This window comes from Octodon degus, unplaced genomic scaffold (genome assembly GCF_000260255.1).
Source record: "Octodon degus isolate 3935 unplaced genomic scaffold, OctDeg1.0 scaffold00056, whole genome shotgun sequence".
Taxonomy (NCBI): domain Eukaryota; kingdom Metazoa; phylum Chordata; class Mammalia; order Rodentia; family Octodontidae; genus Octodon; species Octodon degus.
The window spans coordinates 10,386,027-10,408,050 of NW_004524632.1; the positions used below are offsets into that span (position 1 = coordinate 10,386,027).

The following is a 22,024-nucleotide window of genomic DNA, read 5'->3' on the forward strand; positions in this document are numbered from 1 at the left end:
CAAGCGCCCTGCCTGCGCTCTGGCTGACCCCGGCCCTGCCCTGCCCCCACCCAAGGAGAGGTGTGATTGGGCCCAGAGCCAGCCTCTACAAGATCAACAGTGCAAGGTGATTAATAGAACCTGCGAGGCCAGGGTGGCAATGCCCATGTTCGGGGCTGCTGAGCCAGCGAGGGCCAACGCCTGTTGGCCTCTCCTCCCCAGGAGCAGGCGCTCATCCTGCAGAGCCTGGCAGGTCACACAGGCGGCTGCGACCTCCGCTCCTCCCAGGGTCAGGCGGCCGCGCCCTCCGGAGCAACGCACCTTCCTCCACCTCAAGAATGGTGGGGGTGCGGCCGGCCCCCAGGAGGAAGCCAGGCACAGACATCCTGGGGACCAGGTCACCGCACCCGCCTGCCTGGAACGGCAGGAACAGCGCTGGCTTGTGCTAAGCGTCCCTCCTTGGGTTGTTTTTTGTTGTTGTTGTTGTTGTTGTTTTGGCAAAATAAGGCCAAATTCAGACCCCTTCCTGCCAGCTCGAAGGAGAAGGAAAGCCACCTTTGCGGCCCGCTGGCCTCACGAGAGGAGGGGCTTTTCAATCCCAAGAAATAGCAGCAAGAAGCCCCAGAGGGATTCTATCAGAGTGATCGGGAGAGGGAAGGGAAGCCTGCAGAAGGGGGAGGCGCCGCCAGCCGCTCCGCAGACTCAGGCTGGTGTCTAGGATGTACAGCCGGCTCAGAAGCCCTGCTCCTGCCCCGTGAGAGAGACAGGCACGTGTGCACCAACCACAGCGGAAGGCGACAGACAGCCCCAGAGCGCGGGGACACGCTCGGCAGCGCTGGCCCTTACAGAAATAGCAAAGAAAACAGGGCCAGATCCCATCTTACTCTGGAGAGAATGGTGGTCATTAGGAAGTCAAGGGACAGCGAGTGCTGCCAAGGTGGTGGCGAACAGGAGCCTGCCTGCGTTGCTGGTGGGAGCCCAGGCTGGAGCAGAACTCATGGCAGTCAGCAGGAGATTTCGCAAAGAACTGAAGTTGGCAGTTCCATAGGCCGGGCTGTCCTCACAAAGTGTCGTCCCCAAAGAGCTTCAGCCACCGTACTCCAGCGACACATGCACCAGTGTTTACGGCAGCGCAGTTTATAGTAGCTGAGCCCTGGAAGCAGCCTGTGTACCCATCACCAGATGGCTGGACAGACAGAGTGGCATCCACAGCTAAGGGAATACTCTCTGTACAGTGCAATACTACTTGGCCGTAAGAAACAATAAATTTGAAGTATTTGTAGGAAAATGAATACAATAAAATGTTTGCGTGCAATAAGCCAGACACGCAAGCTTCAAGATTGATGGCGTCTCTCAGTTGAAGGACATGAGGCACAAAGCGAACAATAAAGGGTGGATAGCAGGGGCAAGGACGGGTCTCCTGCAACAGGGAAGTGGGCCGAGGAAACAAGGGGGAGGGGGCAGGAGGGGAATAAGCAGAGAAAGACGCGCCATGTGCAGGACCCCAGGACCCCCAATTAGTGCAAACCCGGCCTGCCATAGCATGAGCTAGGACACGTGTTAGCAGCCGGAATGAAAGCTGGGGATGGGATAGGGGAGCAAGAGGGGGCGGTTAAAAGAAGAAGGAAGCCAGCGGTCACATGTGCGTGTAACCTTTCCCCAAGGCAGCTATAAACTACATTAACTACAAAACACGCAAATATATATATATATATTTTTTTTATTTCAAAGAGGGGCTTTTACAGCTCTGTGTTTTAGATGAGATGCCCAAGTTGATGAGGAAGACAAGTCACCTGCCTAAGGACAACATGAAACAAAAAACCCACATGGGGCCGCCAGGTGTGACGGTACATGCCTGTGATCCCAGCACTCGGGCTGAGGCAGGAAAATTGCCACGAGTTTGAGGCCAGCCTGGGCTACACAGTGACAAGTGGTCTCAAAGAAATGTTACCTCTGGGCTCCGGCTCTCTGTCCCCCAGCCCCTGGCACCTTGGCAGCTGAGCTCCGGTGGCTGGGTAGTTTATTTGGCGATACGATACCGCGATGGCCACAAAACATGTCTTTGGGAGTCTTGTTCCTGGGCTCCCACACAGGGCTCCCCAGCCCTGTAGTCACTTCCTGAGCTATGGGGTGCTGAGGGCACCTTGTCTAACATTTGGCTTGTAGCTCCAGGGCTCCAAACCCCGTGGAATCTCCCAGTGTGGAGCATCTTAAGTCTAAGGAGGTGGGGCTCGGTGGTGGTCTGCTGGTCCAGAATGACTCCCGGCCTTCCACTCCTCCCTCATCTTCCAGGAAAGCGGGAGGGACTGGAGACTGAGTTCATGACCTGCGTGACAGCTGTACCCTAGAAGGGGGCCTCAAGGGCTGGTGACAGTGGACAGGCATTGCAGCCAGCTGAGAACTTCCAGCTGGCAGTTGGCATGGGAAGTGGCAGCCGCCCTGGGGTGCCTGTCCTCATCCTGGTGTCAGAACGGAACTGATCCACGGAAACCTCCCTGGTGTCGGAGAACTGTGGCTGGGCACAGAGGTGTTCCACCTTGCATGGGGGAGAGGGAAGGAAAAGCAGCCCGGCTTTGCTACGACACACCATGTGCTGAGAGGCGCGAGGTCGTAGCACTCACTGACCCCCACGAGCGAGCTGCTAAGTGCTGCTCTGCGCGCATGGTCTTACTCCAAACCTCGCTATGTTTTACGGCCTTTTATCTCACGAGAAACTGAGGCCCAGAGAGAGTAAATGCACTGCCCACATTTACGGACTCAACTGGGTCAAAGGCAAGATTCAAACCTATAGCACCAGGTCTGCATCCCAACTGCTACCTGTAAAGTGACCTTCGAGGGGTGGCAGCCCCACTCCCACAAGGCAAAGAAAACCCCCTTGAAGGCCCCCCAGCACCTCAGCCCATGGATGGTGCTGTGCCCCCTGGGCAGGGCTCCAGGGCTGGGCCTCCTGGGCGGAACCTCTCAGCACTGCACACCAGAGTCAGGGTTACCTGGGGACCTCGGGGTCCTCTCCTATCTGGGGAGTTCACTGCGGGATCGGGCTCCTCCCTCCCTCCCTTCCTTCCAGCATGACAAGGGGCCAGAGCTCAGGATGGCTGACCCCGCCCCCAAAAAAACTCTGGAAGCCTCCTGGGGAGGGGTCTCTCTAGAAGCAGACCCCTCCTAGACAACCAACCCGAGCCTTCTGGGCAGCTCCTCCCCTGGAGACTGCAGGCTGACACTGGGGAAATCACTTCATACCAGCCTCAAGTCCTTACAAGTCTGCAGTCCCCAACCCCAAAATCCCTTTGTCATCACCCAGCCCCCGGCTGAAACCCAACAAGATCAGCAAAAACTTTAGATGAGGTGAAGCTGAATTTCAGTCCCCACCTGCCACCAAATGCCTGTGTGACCTGAGGTTGCGTAAGCTTGAGAAGCCTCCCGGGCTGCCGCTGGGGAATCAGGCATCGGATGAGTTAGTACTTGAGGCTCCCAACACCTGGCACTTGGACAGCACCCACGGGCTGGTTACCTCCCTGTCACCCGGGAGGAAACCCGAGCCCGGCGTGCCTGGGTGACCATCTAAGAACCCTCTGCTCCCCACCCTGTAATGACGCACAGTCCAGCTTCCCTCCCTCCATGGTCCCCGCAGCCGACGTGGTGCCCACAGTGACCGGACAAGTGACACTTGGCGCATTCCTGTCCCATGCCTTCTGCTCCTTCTAGGTCCTCCGGAGACAGGCTCTTTGCTCAGCGGAGCGCCAGGTTCTGTGCTGAGCGCAAGCGAGTCCTTGATTTCTGGGTGAGCAACTCTTTCGCGGTTTCTCTGCCCCCTCCAGCCAGTAACAGGCCCGGCAAATGGGAGGGACAGCCAGTGGGCCCCCCACCCAAGTCCCAGGAGAAAAGCTGTCATGCAGAACTAATCCCCTGTGCCACCAGCTGCCTGCGTGGTGGGCACACGCCTGAGACAACCAAGACATCAGAGCTCAGGAGGAGCAAGCTTGAGTACACCGAGAGCCCATGCCGTGAGCTTAGCAGAACCCACGCGTGTACGTCACAGGCCCCGGGCACAGAGGGTCTCACAGAGCACCCCACAGTCACCCTGTCCAGCCAGGATCCTCAGTTTACAGGTAGGGAAACTGAGACCCAGAGAGGGCAGACGGCAGCAGGCCTGCCCTGTCTGCTCCAGGAAGCCCAGCTTGGGCGGGGGACACGCCCAGGACCTAATCTACAGTCCCAAAGCCACCCTCTCGCTGTGGGGAGGCCAGGGCAACAGCTGGGAGCTGCCCGCCTCCCAGATTGGCTGGAAACTGAGCCTGGTCTCAGCAGGACAGGGGAGGTGCGCAGGCCCAGAGGTACATAAGAGCCCCACAGGTCGTGAGCCGTCCAGCGAGGCAGCTCACTCTAGGGTCAGGCTGGGGACCGCTCTGTCCAGGGATCCAGCAGAAATGGGTGCTTTGGAGACACAGGGGCAGGTCCCCTTGTACCACAGCCCAGGGTCTGGGCCCAGAGGGGCAAGTGCGTGTGGGCTTGCTGCACCTGTAGAAGATGCCTTTTTTGCAAACTGGAGGTGGCTATGCAGAGCCTGGGACCTCCCAGAAGAAGCCCAGAGGCCCGGAGGCAGAGCAGCCAGCAGGTCACCAGGGGCTTGGACCAGAACAGGGCAGTTCCCGGACACAGGGGACACAGAGGCTGATGAAAGAACTTAACCCACCCCCTGGGAGGCAAGATTAGATTTGAGGATGATTTCTGGTGGAAAAGGCTGATGGCATTTGAACAGGCTGCCCTGGACTCAGATCAGCACAGCCTATGAAGAAAAGGGTGCAGAGCGGGGGTACAGCTGGGGAGGGCGAGCAGGCAGCAAAGGAGGAGGGACTAGAAGGGTGGAGGAAGGAAAGGGAGGCAGGGAGGGCGGTGCTGGGGCTTCAGCCCCCTTGGGTCAGCCAGATGAATTCCAGGATCTGATCGGAGAGAGCCACCTGGGACCCGGGCCCCCACTTCTGGCTGTGAGCTCAACCGCTCCGGTGCTTTCTGCCCCTGTAATTCATGCTGGCCGCACACTCTCACCACGGGCTGCCTCTGGGACACCTGGCCTAGACAGCATATCACACGGTGACCCCGGACCTCCCGGCTGCGTGCCCAGGAGCCCTTGTTCATTCAGTCTCCCTATGAGGAACTGGCGCCAGGCCCTGCTCCCAGGGCCATGGGGCAGGGCTGTGTACAGCGAGCACACAGTGACCCTTTCCAGAAAAATCAGATTCTTCAGAGGGCAGAGGCCCCCACCTGCTCTTCCCAGCAGAACTACCAGACCAGTTCTCCCTCCTGGCCCGGCCTCCTCCCCTTCCTTCTCCCTCTCCTCCTCTTCCCCCTCCTCTTCCTCGCCCAGCCCAGGTTCACTCTGACCCCTTCCTCCTCCCTCCCTTGCCAGACAGGCTATGACTCGGAGCTGAGAGGAAACCCGTCCCCGACCAAGAGTGGGTGGTCACTGGTGCTCCCCCTAGTCCCAGGAAAGACACTGGGGGCAGGGAGGGCTGGTGGGAAGGAGTCGAGAAAGTCAGGGAAGGCTTCCTGGAGTCGGTGTCCTCCCTCTGGACACAACAAGTGCTCTTTGGGAGGAGGCGTTGGCTCCAGCTCCACAGAGGAGCAGGGATGGAGACTGGCTGGTGCTGCGGCCAGACTAGGCAGCAAGGATGGCCCGCGCTGCACACGGGTGAGGGCAGAAGCCAGGCGGGTCCCGCACAGGCCAAGGAGGGCATGGCCCAGGGTCCCCACGCCTGTGCTGCTGACTATGGGCAAGTCCTCACGCGCCCAGCTCAGGTCCTCCTCGACCCTGGCCAGCGACAGTTGTCCTAAATGGACATGTGGACAAGCGTACCCAGCACGGTGCCAGCCCTGCACCCAGTCAGCCCTGGGCCCACATGCATTCCGGCTGGGTGCGCCAGCTGGCACTAGGGACCCGCCCAGCCGCACTTTGTGGGGTCCCCCGTTGGGTCAGGCTGTAAAACAGCCTTGGGTTTGCCCAAGGCCCCAGGCCTTGATATCAAAGAATGAATTCCATGGGGGGAGATGGCAGCTTAGGAACCCAGGGACCCTCAGGAAGAAAAAATGGCAATGGGACCAAGAGACATTTGCTAAAGGAAAAGCAAAACTTTATTGAGGAAGCAGACAGAGGCCTGTGGAATTAGGGTCCCCAGCCAGCAGCTTTTCACACTCCAGAGGAGGTAGGGAGTGCAGGATGGGACAGAAAACATGGAAAGCCATCCACCAGGGGACCTGGGGAGCACAGCAGGAGCAGAAGTTCCTTTCAGTGCCTCTAGCCAGCCCCCCTTCCCGGGCCCCGGGGTCACGGGTGGCAGGGCCGGCCCTCCTGTGTGGGCGCTCAGACATCTCGCTTGTGGGAGGAAACCACTTTGCCGTCCACCGTCTCCTCAACCTTGATGCGGAAATTGTTGCTGCTGCCTCCACCTGCAGCGCCCCCCAGGACAGCTAGAAAAAGAAGGGGCGTCCTTGAGCCCAAACCCCCCTCTCCAGTCTCCCATGGTAGCTGGGACCCAGGCTGGGCTCTGGGGAAAACAGATGGCAGCCTTAAACAGCCACTGGCCAGCATCCCCCAAGCCGCAGGAGGCCGGGCAAGTCACCCAGTCGCCCACCGAAAGCCACGGTCCCTGCTCTGGGGCTGCACCTGAGCCTCCAGACATGAAGGAAGGGCCAGGCCATCACTGGACAAAGCCTGTCCACCCCACGGTGTCCTCAGCCACAGGAGGCCCCCAGGGAAGGGTGCCTCCTGGATGTCTGGTCTCTTTCCCTGTGTTCTGCACCCCACAGCTCCACCCCCACCCCGCCTGCCCAGGCAGAGGGAAGCCTCCCTACCTTCCCGGGTGCCGATGCCAGCCATCCTGCAGGAGGAAAGCAGGTGTAAGCAGAGGCCAAAGTGCCTCTCCCTGCGGGGAGCTGCCCTGCCAGCGCCAGGGCACTGCAGCATGCTGCTGGGCTGCAGCTCCTCTCTGGGCTCTAAATCCTGGAGGCCACGCCCTGAGCCACCCCCTTGCAAAAGGAGCACAGCCAGGACACAACGGCAGGACCACACCAGCCTCTGGCTCAGGAGACACAAATGCCTGAGCCCCCCACCCCACCTCCTGCTGGCCCTGCCCTCCAGCCCCTGGAGGCGCCCGTGGCCACCTGGCGTCCTGGCCCTCGAGCAGGCTGCGGTAGGTGGCGATCTCCTGCTCCAGCCGCGTCTTCACATCCAGCAGGATCTTGTACTCCTGGCTCTGCTGCTCCATCTCGCAGCGCAGCTGGGCCAGCTGCTCCTCCACGCCCCCGATCAGGCCCTGGATCTGCTGCAGCTGCGTGGCGTAGCGGCACTCGGTCTCAGCCAGTGAGCTCTCCAGCCCGGCTTTCTGGAGTGGACAGAGTCACAGATGGACGTGTCAGCCTAAACGGGAAGCACAGAGGGCTCCGGGCGGGGAGGCAGCAGGAGGCAGCCGTACCATGCTGAGCTGCGACTGCAGCTCGATCTCCAGGCCCTGCAGCGTGCGCCTCAGCTCGGTGACCTCCGTCTTGCTGCTGTGGATCATCTCTGTGTTGGAGGCCACCTCCTTGTTCAGCTCCTCGGTCTGTGGGACACACTCATGTGGCATGAGCCCCCCAGAGTCCTTGGCAACCCTGGAGGGGGCTCTGGGGCCTGGGGCAGGGAGGGACAGGAAGCAGCCCACCTTACTGAAGAACCAGGCCTCGGCGTCCCTGCGGTTCTTCTCTGCGACAGCCTCGTACTGCTCCCTCATCTCGGCCAGCACGCGGGTCAGGTCCACGCCCGGGGCCGCGTCCATCTCCACGTTGACCTGGCCGGCCAGCTGGCTGCCGAACTCCTTCATCTCCTGTGGGGTGGGGAGGCCCGTTAGAAAGGGCCCAGTTGTTGAGAGGGGTGTGGTGGTGCACACCTGTGATCCCAGCACCCGGGAAGCTGAGGCAGGAGGATCACTGCAAGTTCAAGGCCAGCCTGGGCTACAAAGTGAGCTCAAGGCCAGCCTGAACTGCAGAGCGAGAGCCTGTCTCAAAAAGACACAAAATAAAAGAAAGAAAGGACCCAGTCAAGGCTCTGTGCCTCACTGGTGGTAGGGCCTCAGCGTGCCACACCCACCCTGACCTCTGACCCTCGTGATACAAGAAGAAGTTTGGTCTTCTTGGGATCCCATGGGTATGCAGATCTCTCCCCTGCTCTTAGTCTCACCGAGGGAGGCTCTGACACAGCTGGAAGCTCAGGAAACAGAGTTCACACCCGGCCTGGCACCGGTCCCCCTCCCCAGAGGACAGCGTCACTTGGTGTCTGGTTTGCTCAGAGGAGCAGCATTTCTGCACCCTTGGCCAGCTAGGCAGCAGCTTGGGCCCAATCTTGCCCCTACCCTCCAGCCCTGGCCGCCCCGTCACCTCCTCGTGGTTCTTCCTCAGGAAGGCCAGCTCCTCATTCAGGCCCTCGATCTGCATCTCCAGGTCCGTCTTGGCCAGGGTCAGCTCATCCAGCACCCTGCGCAGCCCGTTGATGTCAGCCTCCACGCTCTGGCGCAGGGTCAGCTCGTTCTCGTACCTGGGAGGAGAAGGAGCCCGTGATCAGGAGGGCCGTTGGAGGGGTCTGGGTACCGAGCAGGCTGGGGGCCCAGCCAAGCAGCAAAGGGAGAGGGCACAAGGGGGCTCACTTGAGCCTGAAGTCGTCGGCAGCCAGCCTGGCATTGTCAATCTCCAGGATGACTCGGGAGTTGTCAATGGTACCAGCCAGGATCTGTGGGAGACAGGGAGTTGTGCCCAGGACTGGTGACCTCGCTGCGCCCAGCCCTGAGCCCAAGGCTGGATGGAACTGACCATAGCCTCATCTGCTCAGGGGGAGCTCCGAGACAGCAGGGGCTGGAGCCCCTGGGGGCCTGGCATGTGCTATAGTGGGGGCTCTGTGGACACCCCCCCACCTCACAGGTGGTGCCCACAGCATGAGGAACGCAGGGTGGTGGAGCTGTCCTGAGTCCCCAGGTGTTCCCTACATCACAATGGTGCTTGTGTACCAAAGATGCCCTTAATGGATCAGGAATGTGATCCTGGCATTTAGGGAGCAGGAAGCCATGTGGAGGCCAGGTCTTCCTGCAGGGGGCAAGGGCAGGTGGCTGGGGGCTGTCTAGAGTGCCCCACCTGTGCCCTCGTGGTGCTCTGGGACCCCAAGTCCCCTCTCTCCCTAGAACTGCTGAGTGGAGCGGCTGTGCACCCCTAATGTGCAGAGGTCACAGGGTAGTGGTCCTCACCTGGGCAGGACGGAGTCCCCCAGTCAGCGGTTAGCAGTCAGTGGTCCCCTGCCCTGGGAGCCACCTGCGCCCTGCACTCTGACATACGAGGCTCACCTTGTCCCGGAGCTCTTCGATTTCCTTAAAGTAGCGGCTATAGTCCCGCTCCGGGCTGGCTGGGCTCTGCCGCTGGTACCAGTCTCGGATCTTCACCTCCAGGTCTGTGTTGGCCTCCTCCAGCGCGCGCACCTTGTCCAGGTAGGAGGCCAGGCGGTCATTGAGGTTCTGCATGGTGATCTTCTCATTGCCAGAGAGGAGCCCATCGCCACCACCAAAATCACCACCAAAGCCCCCGCCGAAACCCCCACCAGAGCCACCTCCGAAACCTCCGCCAAAACCTCCACCAAAGCCTCCGCCAAAACTGCTACCAGCCCCACCACCAAAGCCGCAGCTCATGCCACCCCCGTAGCCTCCTCCCATCCCCGAGGAGACAAACCTAGCAGAAGAAGCTGAGATGCCTCGGCTTCCACCTCCGCCGTACAGACTCCCCCCGCCAAAGCCACCTCCCCCGACCCGGAGGGAACCCCCTCGGGTAGAGCAGCCCCCAAAGGTGGAGGAAGAGGTCTGCAGAAATGTGGTCGCCATGGCCAGGTAGCGGGTGTCCTCAGCTGGCACGAGAGAGGCAAGAACAGGAGATGTGTGCTGGAGAGAAACTGGGGCACGGCGGCCTGGCCCCCAGGCCTGGGGCTCCTTATGTACCCGCGGAGGGGCTGTGGGCGTCTCCTGCCCTGGACTGGAGCCAGCCCTGCCCCAAGCAAGCAAGTGCAGCTGCCCGCACACCTCCACGTGGATCCTGCTGTTTTTCTTTTCTTCTTTTTTTTTTTTTTATGCAACAAAAGAAATGATTCAGAATTAATGGCACCTTGCCCGGGGCCAAGGATTTAACACTTGGGGTGCACGTTCCTCAAGCTCCCCGCCCCGTGAGAAAAAGCTGCTCACTGGGGCACCATCCCCAAGCCTCCACCCAGCCTGGCCCGGCCCGTTAGAGTAGCAGGGCCAGGCCTGGCTGCGGTGGCCCGCGAGCCTCCCCCACACTCAGCATTCCTGGCCCTGCTCCAAGCTCTCCCAGTCTCAGGCCTCAGAGCTCAAGGAGAGATGTGGGACCCAAGGACTGGGCAGCACCACCCTGCCATCCCCTCTCCTCCCTGTACACCACCACCTCCTGCGCCCGAGCCCTGAGCCCTGGCTGGCTTGCAGGCGCCTGGGGGCTCAGGCTGACAGGGGGCTGACTGATGAGCTGCCACCTGCCAACTGCACATGTCCCTGAACCTCTGCCCGCACCAGGCACGTCAGGGCAGCCCTCTGCAGATAAGGCCGGGGAGGTTCCAGGAAGCCCCTGCCCTCCAGCACAGGCATGTCGCAGCTCAGCAGGGTCGGATTAACCCCCATCTCCCCCTGCGCTCCCCCCACCATGCTGCAGGCTGGAGAGGGAGGTGGCAGGGAGGACCAGCGGGCAGGTGGCAGGCAGCAGGGACCTCGAGGCCAAAGCATCGTGTCCCACAGATGGAGACTGCTCCTGGCCCAGGGCTGCCAAGGAAGGAGTCTGCAGGCCTGGGCTCAAGCCACACCTTTGTTGACGATGGCCCCGGGGCTGGAACCCAGGGTCTTCACCCTGAGCTACATCCCCAGACCTTTTCTATTTTGGATCTTGAGATAGGGTTTCACTAAATCACTAAGTTGCGGAGGCCAGGCTCATACTTGCTGTCTCCCTGCCTCAGCCTCCCAGAGTGCTGAGATGACAGCTGTGTGCATCTGAGGCTGTACTCCCCCTTCCAGAAAGCTGGGAGGCCAAAGCCCCATCCTGACCCTGCCCCTCCTGGCTGACATTAACTGAAGGTGGTGGTGGGCTTGCTCAGCATGCGGGACTCAGAGGACAATGCTGGGATGTCCTTGGAATCAGAACACACCCGGTCCAGCCAGCCCTTGGTGACCTTAGGCTCCGCCACCCCCCTGCCCATAGCCAACTCCCGCCTGACAAAACACATGTGCTGTTTTGAGCTCACTATGTTGCCCCAGCTGGCCTCAAACTCCTAGCAATCCTCCCGCCTCAGCCTCCCAAGTGCTGGGATGACAGGCATGCACCACCACACCCAGCTGGTTTCTGTTGTTACCTGCCACCAGGAGCAGCCCCCGTGCCTTCTAATCCTTTGACACAGAGGACAACCAGACCCACGCCTCACAAGGAATGAAATCAGGACTCAGAGAGGGTAAGGCCGTCAGTGCAAGACCGCACAGCTAGGCAGCGGGCAGCAGACGGCGCTTCTCAGCCACCACCTGGCGGGATGCAGCCAAGCAGCCGCGGGCGAGCCAGCGAGCCCAGGGCCCAGACAGCGGAGCACTTATTGTCTGCAGGTGGGAAGGCGGCGCTGCTCTCCTCCGAAAGAAAAATAGTCAAACCCCATGAGCCATCTCATTAGGGCTTCTGCAGGCGCCCAGGCCCCAGTGGTTTGCACAGCACAGACTCAGCGTGAGGGTGAGGGCAGGGCCACACCCCGCTCCGCTCCTTACCCTCCCCAGTTGCCCCCCGCCCCCAGGCACAGGCCGTGCTGGGGCCTCCTCGCTGGCGCCAGGGCTGCAAGTCGCCCCTAAACTGGGCCTTCCCTCCTGAAGAGGAGGCCTGCAAAGAGCAGGCTGGGCCACCCTTCACCCTGGCCCCAGCGCTGAGCACTCCAGGGGCAAAGGGCTCAGCCCCTCTTCGCACACAGCAGATGTGCGCACAAGTGACCGGAGCCTCAGTTTACCAATCTGCGAGATGGAAACAACCCTGGCCCCAAGACAGAGCAAGACGACAGGCAGGAAACACCTTACGCACGGGAAAAGCCACTGGACCCGGGCCGTGGAAACGCCGAGGCCCCAGCCCCGGCCCGACCCGGGCCCCTCCCTGCCGTCCTCCGGGGCCCAGACTCGGCTCCCAGGCTGAGGGAACAAAGCCCGGGTTCATTCTCACACCACCCAGCCGGGCCCCAGCCTCTGCCCCACCCGTGGGGCCCAGACCCCGCCCCAGGCACATTCCAGGGCCTGGATGGGGGAGGGGGGCCCTGCCACAAGGGCGGCTTTCACGGCAGGGACAGGTGTCCTGAGCAGCCAGTTCTGAGCCACAGCCAGGCTCTGCCACCCACCCCGCGGCTTCCCGAGGGCAAGCGGCTCCAGGTCCCATGGCTGCGACCATCCCGAGATGTGGAGCCGCCAAGGACCCTCTCAGGACCCACAGGTCGGTGGAGAAAAGGGCGCCCCCTTCAGACCGGTATGAGGTGACAGGAGCCGGGCACCAGGCCAGGCAGAGCTCCTACAGGGAGGCGCTTTTATTTTTATTTTTTGTGGAACCAGGAATAGGGAGGCTCTTTTAGTTTACTTTACTTTTGCCATACTGAAGATTGAACCAGGGCCTTCTCCCCACCTGCCCCTCACCCCGATTTTTGAGACAGGGTCTCCCTAAATTACCCAGTTTGGGTCTTAACTTGCCATTCTGCTTCAGCCTCCCAGGGAGTTGGGACTGGAGGTATATGCCCTATCCCCACCCCAGGTCACCAAGAGTTCGGTGGGGCAGCAGGGTGCCCTACGCCCCTGATGAGGGGCCCTGTGTTTCGGGCCTCTATTACCCCAGGGCCCTGCAGGATCAGGAAGCTGGGACTCTTATTCTTTTGCCTGCTTAGGGAGGCCAGACAAGCCAAGCCCAGCCAGGTTGGGGTGCGTGGGAGGCCCGGGTCACAGCTGGGTCCCTTTCCTGGCTCCAGGCCCCGGTACAGGATGCCGGGCACGAGTGGGCACAAGGGGCTCCGGTGTTAACACAGGCACACTGACGCCCTCTGCAAACCCCCGCACCGCCGGTGAGGTGAGGGCACCAGTAGGAGCCTCTCCCCGCGATCCCAGGGCACGGGTGGAAACTTCAGGGGGCCACCCAGGAAGGGACAGCACTGCAAACCAGGAACCGGGAGACTCAGCTACCAGCTCTGCCTTCGCCGCAGAGTCACTGCCCAGCCTTGAGCCTGAGCCTGGTTCCTAAGGTATAAAACACAACCCATTCTGCCTTTTGGAGTTTTGATTGAATACTATGTGAGTATGCACCATTTCTCTCTCTCTTTCTCTCTCTTTCTCTCTCACGGTTTATCAATTTCAAACCTCACCTTTTGCTATATACTAACAAGCCACCTCACCACCCTATACCTCAGTTTTCCTATCTGTAAATTGGACACAACCAGTGCTTCTTTCCAGAATTAAATAAATGAAGGCTTATCCTGCCAACAGGATAGGGCAAAGGATGGCTATGTCCTCCCTTCCCTTTCCTGAGACAGGGTGTAATTTGGCTCAAATAAAACCTCCCCAGGGCCAAGCCCTGACCCATTTCTCCAAGGGCTGCAATAAATCAAATCTTTCCTCCTTAGGCCATCAAGTTTTATTGGCAAGCGGGACAGGGCGCGGTCAAGGGCGCACCCTTGTGGGTGCGCAGGAAGGGCTCTCTGCAGGAGGACCGGGACCCAACGCCCAGGCACCAGCCACTCAGAGGACCTTGGGGCCAGGCAGGTTGTTGTAGTGGGCATCCTGGCCCTCGAGCAGGCTGCGGTAGGTGGCGATCTCCTGCTCCAGCCGCGACTTGACGCCCATGAGCTGCTGGTACTCCAGGTTCTGGCGCTCCGTGTCTGCGCGCACGTCGCTCAGCTGGGCCTCGATGCTGCTGATCACCGCCTGGATCTGAGCCAGCTGGGCTCCAAACCGCGCCTCGGTCTCCGCCAGGGTGCCTTCTAGGGCGGCTTTCTGGAGGGACGGCAGGGGGTAACCATGACTCAGCAGAGCTGCACGCGCCAGCCAGGCTGCCCAGCGCTGCGCGCGTCCTGGGGGCGGAGCGACCTACCATGCTGAGCTGGGACTGCAGCTCGATCTCCAGGCCCTGCAGCGTGCGGCGCAGGTCGGTGACCTCAGACCTGCTGACCTCGAGCTGCTCAGTGTGGCCAGCAACCTCCCGGGTCAGCTCTTCAGACTGCGCCAAGGGAGGAGAGGAAGGGTGAGCAAAGAGCCAGGCTGGAGTGGGGGAGGCAAGCCCTCCCCTGCAGCCACCCCCACTGCCACCCTGGAGAGCCCTCCATACCCGGCTGGTGAACCAGGCTTCGGCGTCCTTCCTGTTCTTCTCAGCCATGACCTCATATTGGCTCCTCATGTCGCTCAGGATCTTGGCGAGGTCGGTGCCTGGGGCGGAATCCACCTCCACGCTGACCTGGCCACCCACCTGGCTCCGCAGGGCATTGACTTCCTGGAAAGTGGCAGAAGTGAGCATGCATGCTGGGGTTTGCCTTCAGGGCCTGGGTCAGTGCGCCCCCGCCCCCCTCACGCGTCCACCCCAGAACAAAGGGCGCATGCGTGGAATCTCAGCCATCATTTCAGAGATTGGCTTCAGGAACTAGGTAGACCAGATCTCCACCGGCCCCTGCTGGAACCCTAGGAGCCGTGAGCATCACCCAGGACCACACTGAGGGTGAACGGAAGCCCCAGCCGCCCACCTCCTCGTGGTTCTTCTTCAGGTAGGCCAGCTCCTCCTTCAGGCCCTCGATCTGCATCTCCAGGTCAGTCCTGGCCAGGGTCAGCTCATCCAGCACCTTGCGCAGCCCGTTGATGTCGGCTTCCACGCTCAGGCGCAGGGCCTGCTCTGTCTCGAACCTTTTAGAGGAACCATGAAGGTCAGGCCAGCACTGGCCCTGCATCCTCCCAGGCTGCCCGGACTTCCGCAGGTTCAAGGCAGTCACTCACTTGGTTCGGAAGTCATCAGCCGCCAGACGGGCGTTGTCGATCTGCAGAACAATCTTAGAGTTCTCAATGGTGGCTCCAAGAATCTGAAAGCAGAAGGCAGCAGATTGGCACGGGCTCGCCACACCAGCGCTGCCCACCCTATGTGCCTGTCCTCTCTGGTCTGTGCCCAAGAGCTGGGCAGAGCACCAGGTGGGATCAGTGGGAATGCCCAGGGAGGACACCTGAGTCCAGTGCCCAGGGCACTAGGCATGGCCCAGAGGGGTTCACACCCCACTTGGGGACATCTCCAAGCATATTCTGCCCTCGGGAAAACGGGCCCATTCTGAGCCAGGTCATTGGACCTGGTTCTACTCAGCCTGTGGGCACCCAGGGTGCAGAGCTGGGAATCCTCCAAGGCCACCCCAGCCTGAAACTGCATGGCCCGCAGGAACTTTTGTGTCCCCCAGGGCTGAGTCACAGCTCCCTCCCTGTGCCTCCTGGGGTAACCTGCAGAGCTCTGGGAGACGTGGGTGGGGGGACACAGGTGGAAGAAACTGTGTGTGTGTGTGTGTGTGTGTGCGTGTGCGCGCTCTGGATACAGGAGTGAATAGGGAACGGAAGTGGAAGGGAGGAGAGGAGGTGTGGTGAGGTGCTGGGTCCCTAGGAAAATGTGTTCGCCCTTGGGTGGTGTTGATCCTGGTAGGAAGGATTCAACTCCCGTGTCTAAGCGAGCACCCTGCTGCTGAGCTACACCCCAGCGCAAGGAAGAGCACATTTTGAAAATTTTTAAGGCACTATTCCAGCTAGGGTTCTCTGGTTTGGTTTTCTGAAAGAGTCTCTCTATGTTGTAATCCAGGCTGTGCTTGAACTTGAGGTGAGCCTCCTGCCTCAGCCTCCCCAGTGCTGGAATTTGCAGTGTTTCCGGCCACACACAGTTGGATCCCTCGTTGCTCACAGCACTAGCTCTCCCTCCACCTGTGGGTGGGCCATGACTCCTATTCCAGTAGAAGGGCCCAGTGCAGCTTGTGACCAGGACCCCAGGGAGCTGCTGGCCCTGGCCCTCCAGGACAGAGGTCCACACAGCCAAGGTGGGGCCTCCACCATCCCTCCCTTTCCCTACTTTGGAGCCACAGAGGTCCTCCCATTCTGCCCAGTGTGTGTGGGGGTGGGGGGTTTGCCCACTGAGGACGGACCCAGGGCCTTTGCACTGAGCTATACTCAGCCCATTCATTTTATTTTGAGATTTGAGCCTCAGTAAATTCCCCAGGGAGAACTGGAACTTGCTATCCTCCTGCCTCGGCCTTCCAGAATGCCAGGATTAATCACTCTTCAGCCTGGGTGGCTGAGGAGAAGAGTGGGAGGAGACCAAAGCCTGGCCTGACGGAAGCCAGGCCTTAGGAAGGAATGCAGGGGTCCTCCCCAGGGCAAGTCTGTCACCAGATCCTCCCCGGCCACAGCTGCTCCTAGCTGTGCACCCGCGCAACACCAGGGGTGGCCCAGGACGCGTCCGACCTGGCCCCTCCCTTGACCCCTCCCCACACCTGTCCCCTCCGCGCCCCTCCCCGCGTCCTGCGGGTGCGCGCGCGCATCCTGCGCCCATCGCGCCCACCTTGTCGCGCAGGTCCTGGATGGTCTTGTAGTAGTGGCTGTGGTCGCGGGTTGGGCCGGGTCCCTGCTTCTGGTACCAGTCTCGGATCTTGAGCTCTAGGTCGCCGTTGGCCGCCTCCAACGCGCGCACCTTGTCCAGGTAGGAGGCCAGGCGGTCGTTGAGGTTCTGCATGGTCACCTTCTCGTCGCCGCCCAGCAGCGCGTCCTGCCCGGCTATCCCGCCTGCGAAGCTGCTTGAGAAGCCGCCCCCGAAGCCCCCCGCGCCCGAGGACACGAAGCGCGCGGAGGACACGGACACGCCGCGGCCCCCGGAGCCGCCGTGGATGCTGGGCGCGCGCAAGGCGCTCCCCGGCCCGAAGCGCACTGAGCCGCCGCCCATGCCCCCGAGGGACGAAGAGACGGAGGACTGGCGGTAGCTGAAGGAGGTCATGGCGAGCGGAGGACACGAGCGACCAGCGAGCGGCGACAACCGGGACGGAGCTGCACAGCGGGAGGAGTGGCTGGGCCCTCACCTGACGCCTTTTATGCCAAAGGCCTAGGAAGGGGTGGGGTCGGGTGGACCTGGGGGCCTGAAGAATTTGCCGGCGCCGGGGGCCAGCTAGCAGTGCTCATTGGTCAGCTCCGCGCCCCTCCCGCCCCGCACCTCTTCCCGCCCCCTCGAAGCTGCAGGGCGCGTGCCCCTGACTGGCTGTCCAGGCTCCCCGGGTCCTCGCCTCAGCCTATCCCCCAGAAGTTACAGCTCCTCCTAGGTGACGTCCCACGGGTCCCTCTTTGGACCCCCTTCCTAGTGAGCAGCATCAGTCTCCGCCCCACCCCCACCCCACCCCTAGTCCACTGACTCCCTTACCCCGCGGAAGCCACAGCCCCGGAAGCCACCCCGCCCCGCGGGGCATCCCCTCATTCCACCCCCTCCTCTGTCCCCGCAGACAAAGGCCGCTTCCGGATCCAGGTGCAGCAGGCTTCCTGGCCTCAGACACAAAGCTGCCCCGCCCCACCTTGGCCACAAGGTGCCCCGGGTGACAGTTCTCCGGCTGCAGCTGCTGGGAGTGTCGCCGGTAGCCGGCCTGGCCCTTCTTCATCCAGGCTGCAGCTGAGCCCCCAACGTGACCCCCAAGGTGGCCTGCATTCCTCAGGTGTCTGTGGGGCTCCACCGGGAGTCTGAGCCCCTGGGGCAGGCAAGTAGCTTGCCCCAGAGGCATTTAGCACCAACCAGGCAAAAGTGGGCTGGGCCGGCCACTCTCTTGCCCTCTGGGAGGAACTTAAAGACGCAGGCCAGGCCCAAGTGCCTATGGGTCCTCCAGCCCTACTCTCCTGTCTCCTCTTTTTCCCCAGCCCTTTTTCCCTTTCCACAATGCCACCACAGGTCCCATTGTCTTGCCAGACCCAGTTCCCACCCCCATGGCCTGCCCTGTCCCAGGCTGTCCCTAAGGTCCCTGCTCTTTATGTCATCCCCCTCTCAGAACTGAAGCCCTGAAACGGTGTCTGGGCCTCAGATGGGCCAGTACCTCTCCTGTCTGGTCCTCAGCTTCCCCTGTGGGATGAGGACTTGTCCCACTTGGCCCTTCTGTGTGTTTATTGTCACCTGGGTTTCCTGTGACTAAGTCCCCTCTTGATCCCAGTCTGAGTCCCCAAAGAAACTGTCCTCCAGCCACCATCGCAGCCAGGAACCGGGCGGAGACCAGCCTCAGGCCATTCAAATTAGAAAAGCAGCAGCGGGAAGAGGGAAAGTAGTTCTGGGGCACCTGGGGGGCAGCGGGGCCCCGGGAGGCCAGGCAAGTAGGGTGCGGCTGGGGCTGGCGGGCCTCCCTCGGGCTGGTGAGTCAGCTTATCTCCCTGAAGGCCTGGCTGGCTGGGGGTGGGGTGGGGCAGATAGTTGCTAGGCACGGTCAGCATCTCAGTTTTACTGGCCAGTAGGATACTCTGGAGAGGGACTTTGTATTTGGGAACAATGAACAAGGCCACTAGTCCTGCCCCGAGGATTAAGGCTTTCTTCACTCCCTGAATTCAGAAGGCTTGTCCCAGCGTCTCCGTACGATGGACCAGGGACCCCAGTGGCGCTGTGGACCAAGCCTCCTCAGATCCCCACAGCCCAGGGGAAGGGTACTCCTGTCCCTCAGGACCAGTGAGGAAGCGGGCTCCAGGGGGACGGTGACGCCACAGGTCCGCAGCCAGGCCCCCAGACTCCATTTCTGGCCTCTTGACTCCCAGCTGCAGTCCTGAGCGTGTGGAGCTCGGCTCCCTCGGAGGGACTCCACAGCCCCCAGACCCCGCCCTCAGGCCCCTTCCATGGCTGCAACTGGACACCACTCGTGTAACTGTCTATACAGTGGATGTTGTGCCTCAGGAGGGAACTGTTCAAAATGAAGACACTGTGATGGGGAAAGGGGAAAAGAAAAACAAAAAGTTACACAGGACAATTAAGATACATACACGGCTAGCTTCTGTTAGTTCACTGAAAAGAAAGTTTTGAGCTAGTGCTGTCGGGACAATGAATGCTTCGCTCCTCTCCCGAGCTCTGAATGACCACCAGGAAGACAGCCCCACCCAACGCAGCCGCTTCCAGAGCTGTGCTACTGACCTGTCCTGGGACTGCTTCACTGTTAGGTTTATCTTTTATTCTCTTTAAAATAAAATTTTAAAAAACGGTTGATGATAACATGCCTGGAAAAGAACACATTTGCAGAGAAAGACTAAGGAGTGAGAAGGAGGCACGGTTTGCGTCTTCAGCGTAAGATCAGCTTTTCTCAGCAGATGTAAACTCACTAGGGGACGTATTCAAAGCGACCTGCTTCTCTTAAGAAGCCCATACAAACACCTGTGGTCCCAGGGATACAGGGGAATGAAACTCCAGCGCTGAAAGCTGCCTGGGCCGAGTTGGTGTTCTCTGAAACCAAAGAATAAATTTTAGGAACAGCAGAGGTTAAGAGCAGAATATATTTATTGGGGGAAGGACCGCTCCTGTCTGAGGACAGTAGAGGGACCCGAGCAGGTTGCCCACCCCCGCCCCCGGAAGCTACGTCTTCCATGGATTTTTATGGAGTAAAACCATGTGGTGAGGCGGGTCCAAGGGGGAGAACAGGGGAACTCACTTAGGCATGAGGTGGGACAAAGCTATGGTCAGCCAATGAGATTACAAGCGCCATTGCTCAGGTACAATTGATTAAATCCAGGACCGAATGGGGAAGCGAGTCACGTAGCAAGCAGGCAGGGCAAGGGGGCAGGAATACGGCGGGGGCTTTCCTGTGGGGGCAGGGCTAGAGACTCCCAGGCGTCCTCAAGGTGAGAGACTCAGTGGGAATCTCAGTCCTGGATGCCTGTCTTTAGGGAGCAATGCATTTGTTACTCTTTTGTCTTGAGGTCCGGCCCACAGCAGGGATCTGTCTCTTCCAAAGTTGTGAAGTCGTCTTGTCTTCCAGTCTTGTCTTCCGGCTCCTTGAGGGCCTGGCCCTGTCCTACTGCCTGTAATATTTCTATCTAACTCAGCTGCCTGCAGCACCAGCACGCACAAGGCCGAGGCAGGAGGGTCATCGCGAGTTCCAGTCCAGCCTACAGTGGGTTGAAGACCAGCCTGAACTGCATAGTGAGACTCTGTCTCAAAAAGGCAAAACAAAGAACAAGAGAAAGAAAGAAGACAAAGAAATGGAGTGGAGAGAAGCAAAAAGAAGAGGACTGAAAGGGAAAGTAAAAATATAAAGAAAGACCCCGCAGGTTCTGGCCGCAGCCCTAGGCAAGGCTTGGTGGCCCGCTGCCCCTCGCCCGCCCCTGCCCCTCACCTGCCCGCCAGAGCTCTGTGGCTGTGGGCGCCTCTCTGACCAGGTACTGGGAAGCCCAAGAACAAGCAGGAGATGCAGCCAGGCCTTCCAGTGTCCTGTGCAGCGCATGGACACCCACCCCATACCCTACCGCCTGAGCCTGCTCCTCCCCCAGCTCCAGGACCAGAGGCGCCCCTTGCAAAGCCCCGGTCTCCGTGCAGGCCTCGGCTGAGGGCTGCAAAGGTGGCACAGGAAGGGTGAGCGGGGGCCCAGCCTCCCTGCCCAACTGCACACCGAGCTCCTGTGGGCTGGGGTGGAGGACCGGTCCTGAGAGCAGAAGCTGCTGGCTCCGACGTCCTTTTCCTTCCTTCGGAGCTCACAGTACCCAGCACCAGAAGCCCTGTGCTCCAGAGGCCGCTCAGAGCAGCCAGGGGGGATCACAGGGACAGAGCTGGGAGGGGCGAGTCACGATGCCTGGCAGCAGCGAGCTGACCAACCTCGCTATTTCATTGTATAACATTATCCATGTTCAGCAGCGTGCTTTTGCCACGGTTACAAGCACCCTCGTTTGGTCTTGGTCCACCACATCCCCCCAGTACGCTGGACCTTGGGGTCGTCTGTCTGGGAAATGCTGGTCCCAGCCAAAGATGCTTGGAGAGGGGTCCGAGAGATAGTTCAGAGGCATCAGCGCCCACCTGGCAAGCACAAGGACCAATTTTGATCCCTGGCCCCACATGCTGTGTGGTCCTGGCCCTGGATGTGGGCACCCACAATGTGGCCCCAGAACCCCAGCACTCAGGAGGTTGAATCAGAAGGATCTCTGGAAGTTTGAGACCAGCCTGGGGGCTACAAAAGCGAGCACAAGGCCAGCCCAAACTACACAGTGAGACCCTGTCACACACACACACACACAAAAAAAAAAAAATTCATGGAGAGAAGGCAAGCAGTTCAAGGTCATCCAGCTTCCCAGGGACAAGCTGAGCTTAGCTTCCAGGTCCCGGTGCCTTTTGGTTCCCACCTGGAAATACACAGAAGCTTGGGAGAGGAAGTTAAGACAGCATCTCGCGGTGAATTGAGCCTGGCCTTGAACTCACTGTGCAGCAGCCCAGGTTGCCGGCAAACTTGCAGGGATCCTCCTGCCTCAGCCTCCCGTGTGCTGGGATTACAGACCTGCACCACCACGCCCAGCTCCCCCCTGTCTCTGGAAGAGGCTAAGGGAGGGGAGTTTCATTACCCCTGGAGAAGTGGGCCTGTGGCTAGAGGCCACCAGAAAGAAGTAGGGGGCAGGGGCCTGGTCCCTGAGTAGAGTGGGGTGGGGAGGCGATGACTGCACATAACCATAGCCAGCCTCTCCTGTGCAGCCCACAGCGCTAAATTCTGTACACATTATTTCAGTCAATTCTGTCAGTCAAGTATTACTGGTCCCACTTTACAGTCAAGAGCACACTAAGGTTTCGGGCCAGCAAGGTAGCTCAGTGGACTAGGCGCCTGCTTTGACAAGCAAGGGGCGGGAGTTCAATCCTTGACACCACATGCAGCACTGGCTCTGACCCCGGGTACACTGAGCCAGCCACCAAATCCAGGCAGGCATGGTGGCACTGTAATCCCAGCACTGGGGAGGCTAAAAACAGGAGGATTGCTACAAGTCCTAGCTGCAGGGTGAGA

At 60.4% G+C, this 22,024-nt stretch overlaps 1 protein-coding gene across 2 annotated transcripts; it reads right to left on the reverse strand.

Annotated features, from left to right (window-relative positions):
* Window positions 1-6,074: 6,074 nt before the first annotated feature.
* Window positions 6,075-17,144, reverse strand: LOC101569353 (keratin, type I cytoskeletal 15). 2 transcript variants are annotated; one of them, XM_004633754.2, is made up of 9 exons: window positions 11,393-11,767; window positions 9,339-10,093; window positions 8,652-8,734; window positions 8,386-8,542; window positions 7,674-7,835; window positions 7,449-7,574; window positions 7,138-7,358; window positions 6,829-6,854; window positions 6,075-6,444 (listed from the first exon to the last, which is right to left on the reverse strand). In XM_004633754.2, the coding sequence occupies exons 2-9, from the start codon at window positions 9,864-9,866 to the stop codon at window positions 6,338-6,340; spliced, it is 1,410 nt and encodes a 469-aa protein (XP_004633811.1). In that variant the 5' UTR covers window positions 9,867-10,093; window positions 11,393-11,767; the 3' UTR covers window positions 6,075-6,337. The 2 variants fall into 2 exon arrangements, with proteins under 2 accessions (XP_004633811.1, XP_023574011.1); XM_023718243.1 differs by lacking the exons at window positions 7,138-7,358; window positions 7,449-7,574; window positions 7,674-7,835; ... (2 more) ...; window positions 9,339-10,093; window positions 11,393-11,767 and adding exons at window positions 13,816-14,033; window positions 14,131-14,256; window positions 14,365-14,526; ... (1 more) ...; window positions 15,021-15,103; window positions 16,609-17,144 and having other exon boundaries at window positions 6,101-6,444; window positions 6,829-6,857.
* Window positions 17,145-22,024: the final 4,880 nt, after the last annotated feature.

Coding starts and splice junctions, on each gene's coding strand:
- LOC101569353 (XM_004633754.2), bottom strand. CDS start 9,866: ATGGCGACCACATTTCTGCAGACCTCTTCCTCCACCTTTGGGGGCTGC. Junction 8,735..9,338: donor TCGAAGAGCTCCGGGACAAG/GTGAGCCTCGTA, acceptor TGTCTCCCACAG/ATCCTGGCTGGTACCATTGA. Junction 7,575..7,673: donor AGGCCTGGTTCTTCAGTAAG/GTGGGCTGCTTC, acceptor TGTGTCCCACAG/ACCGAGGAGCTGAACAAGGA.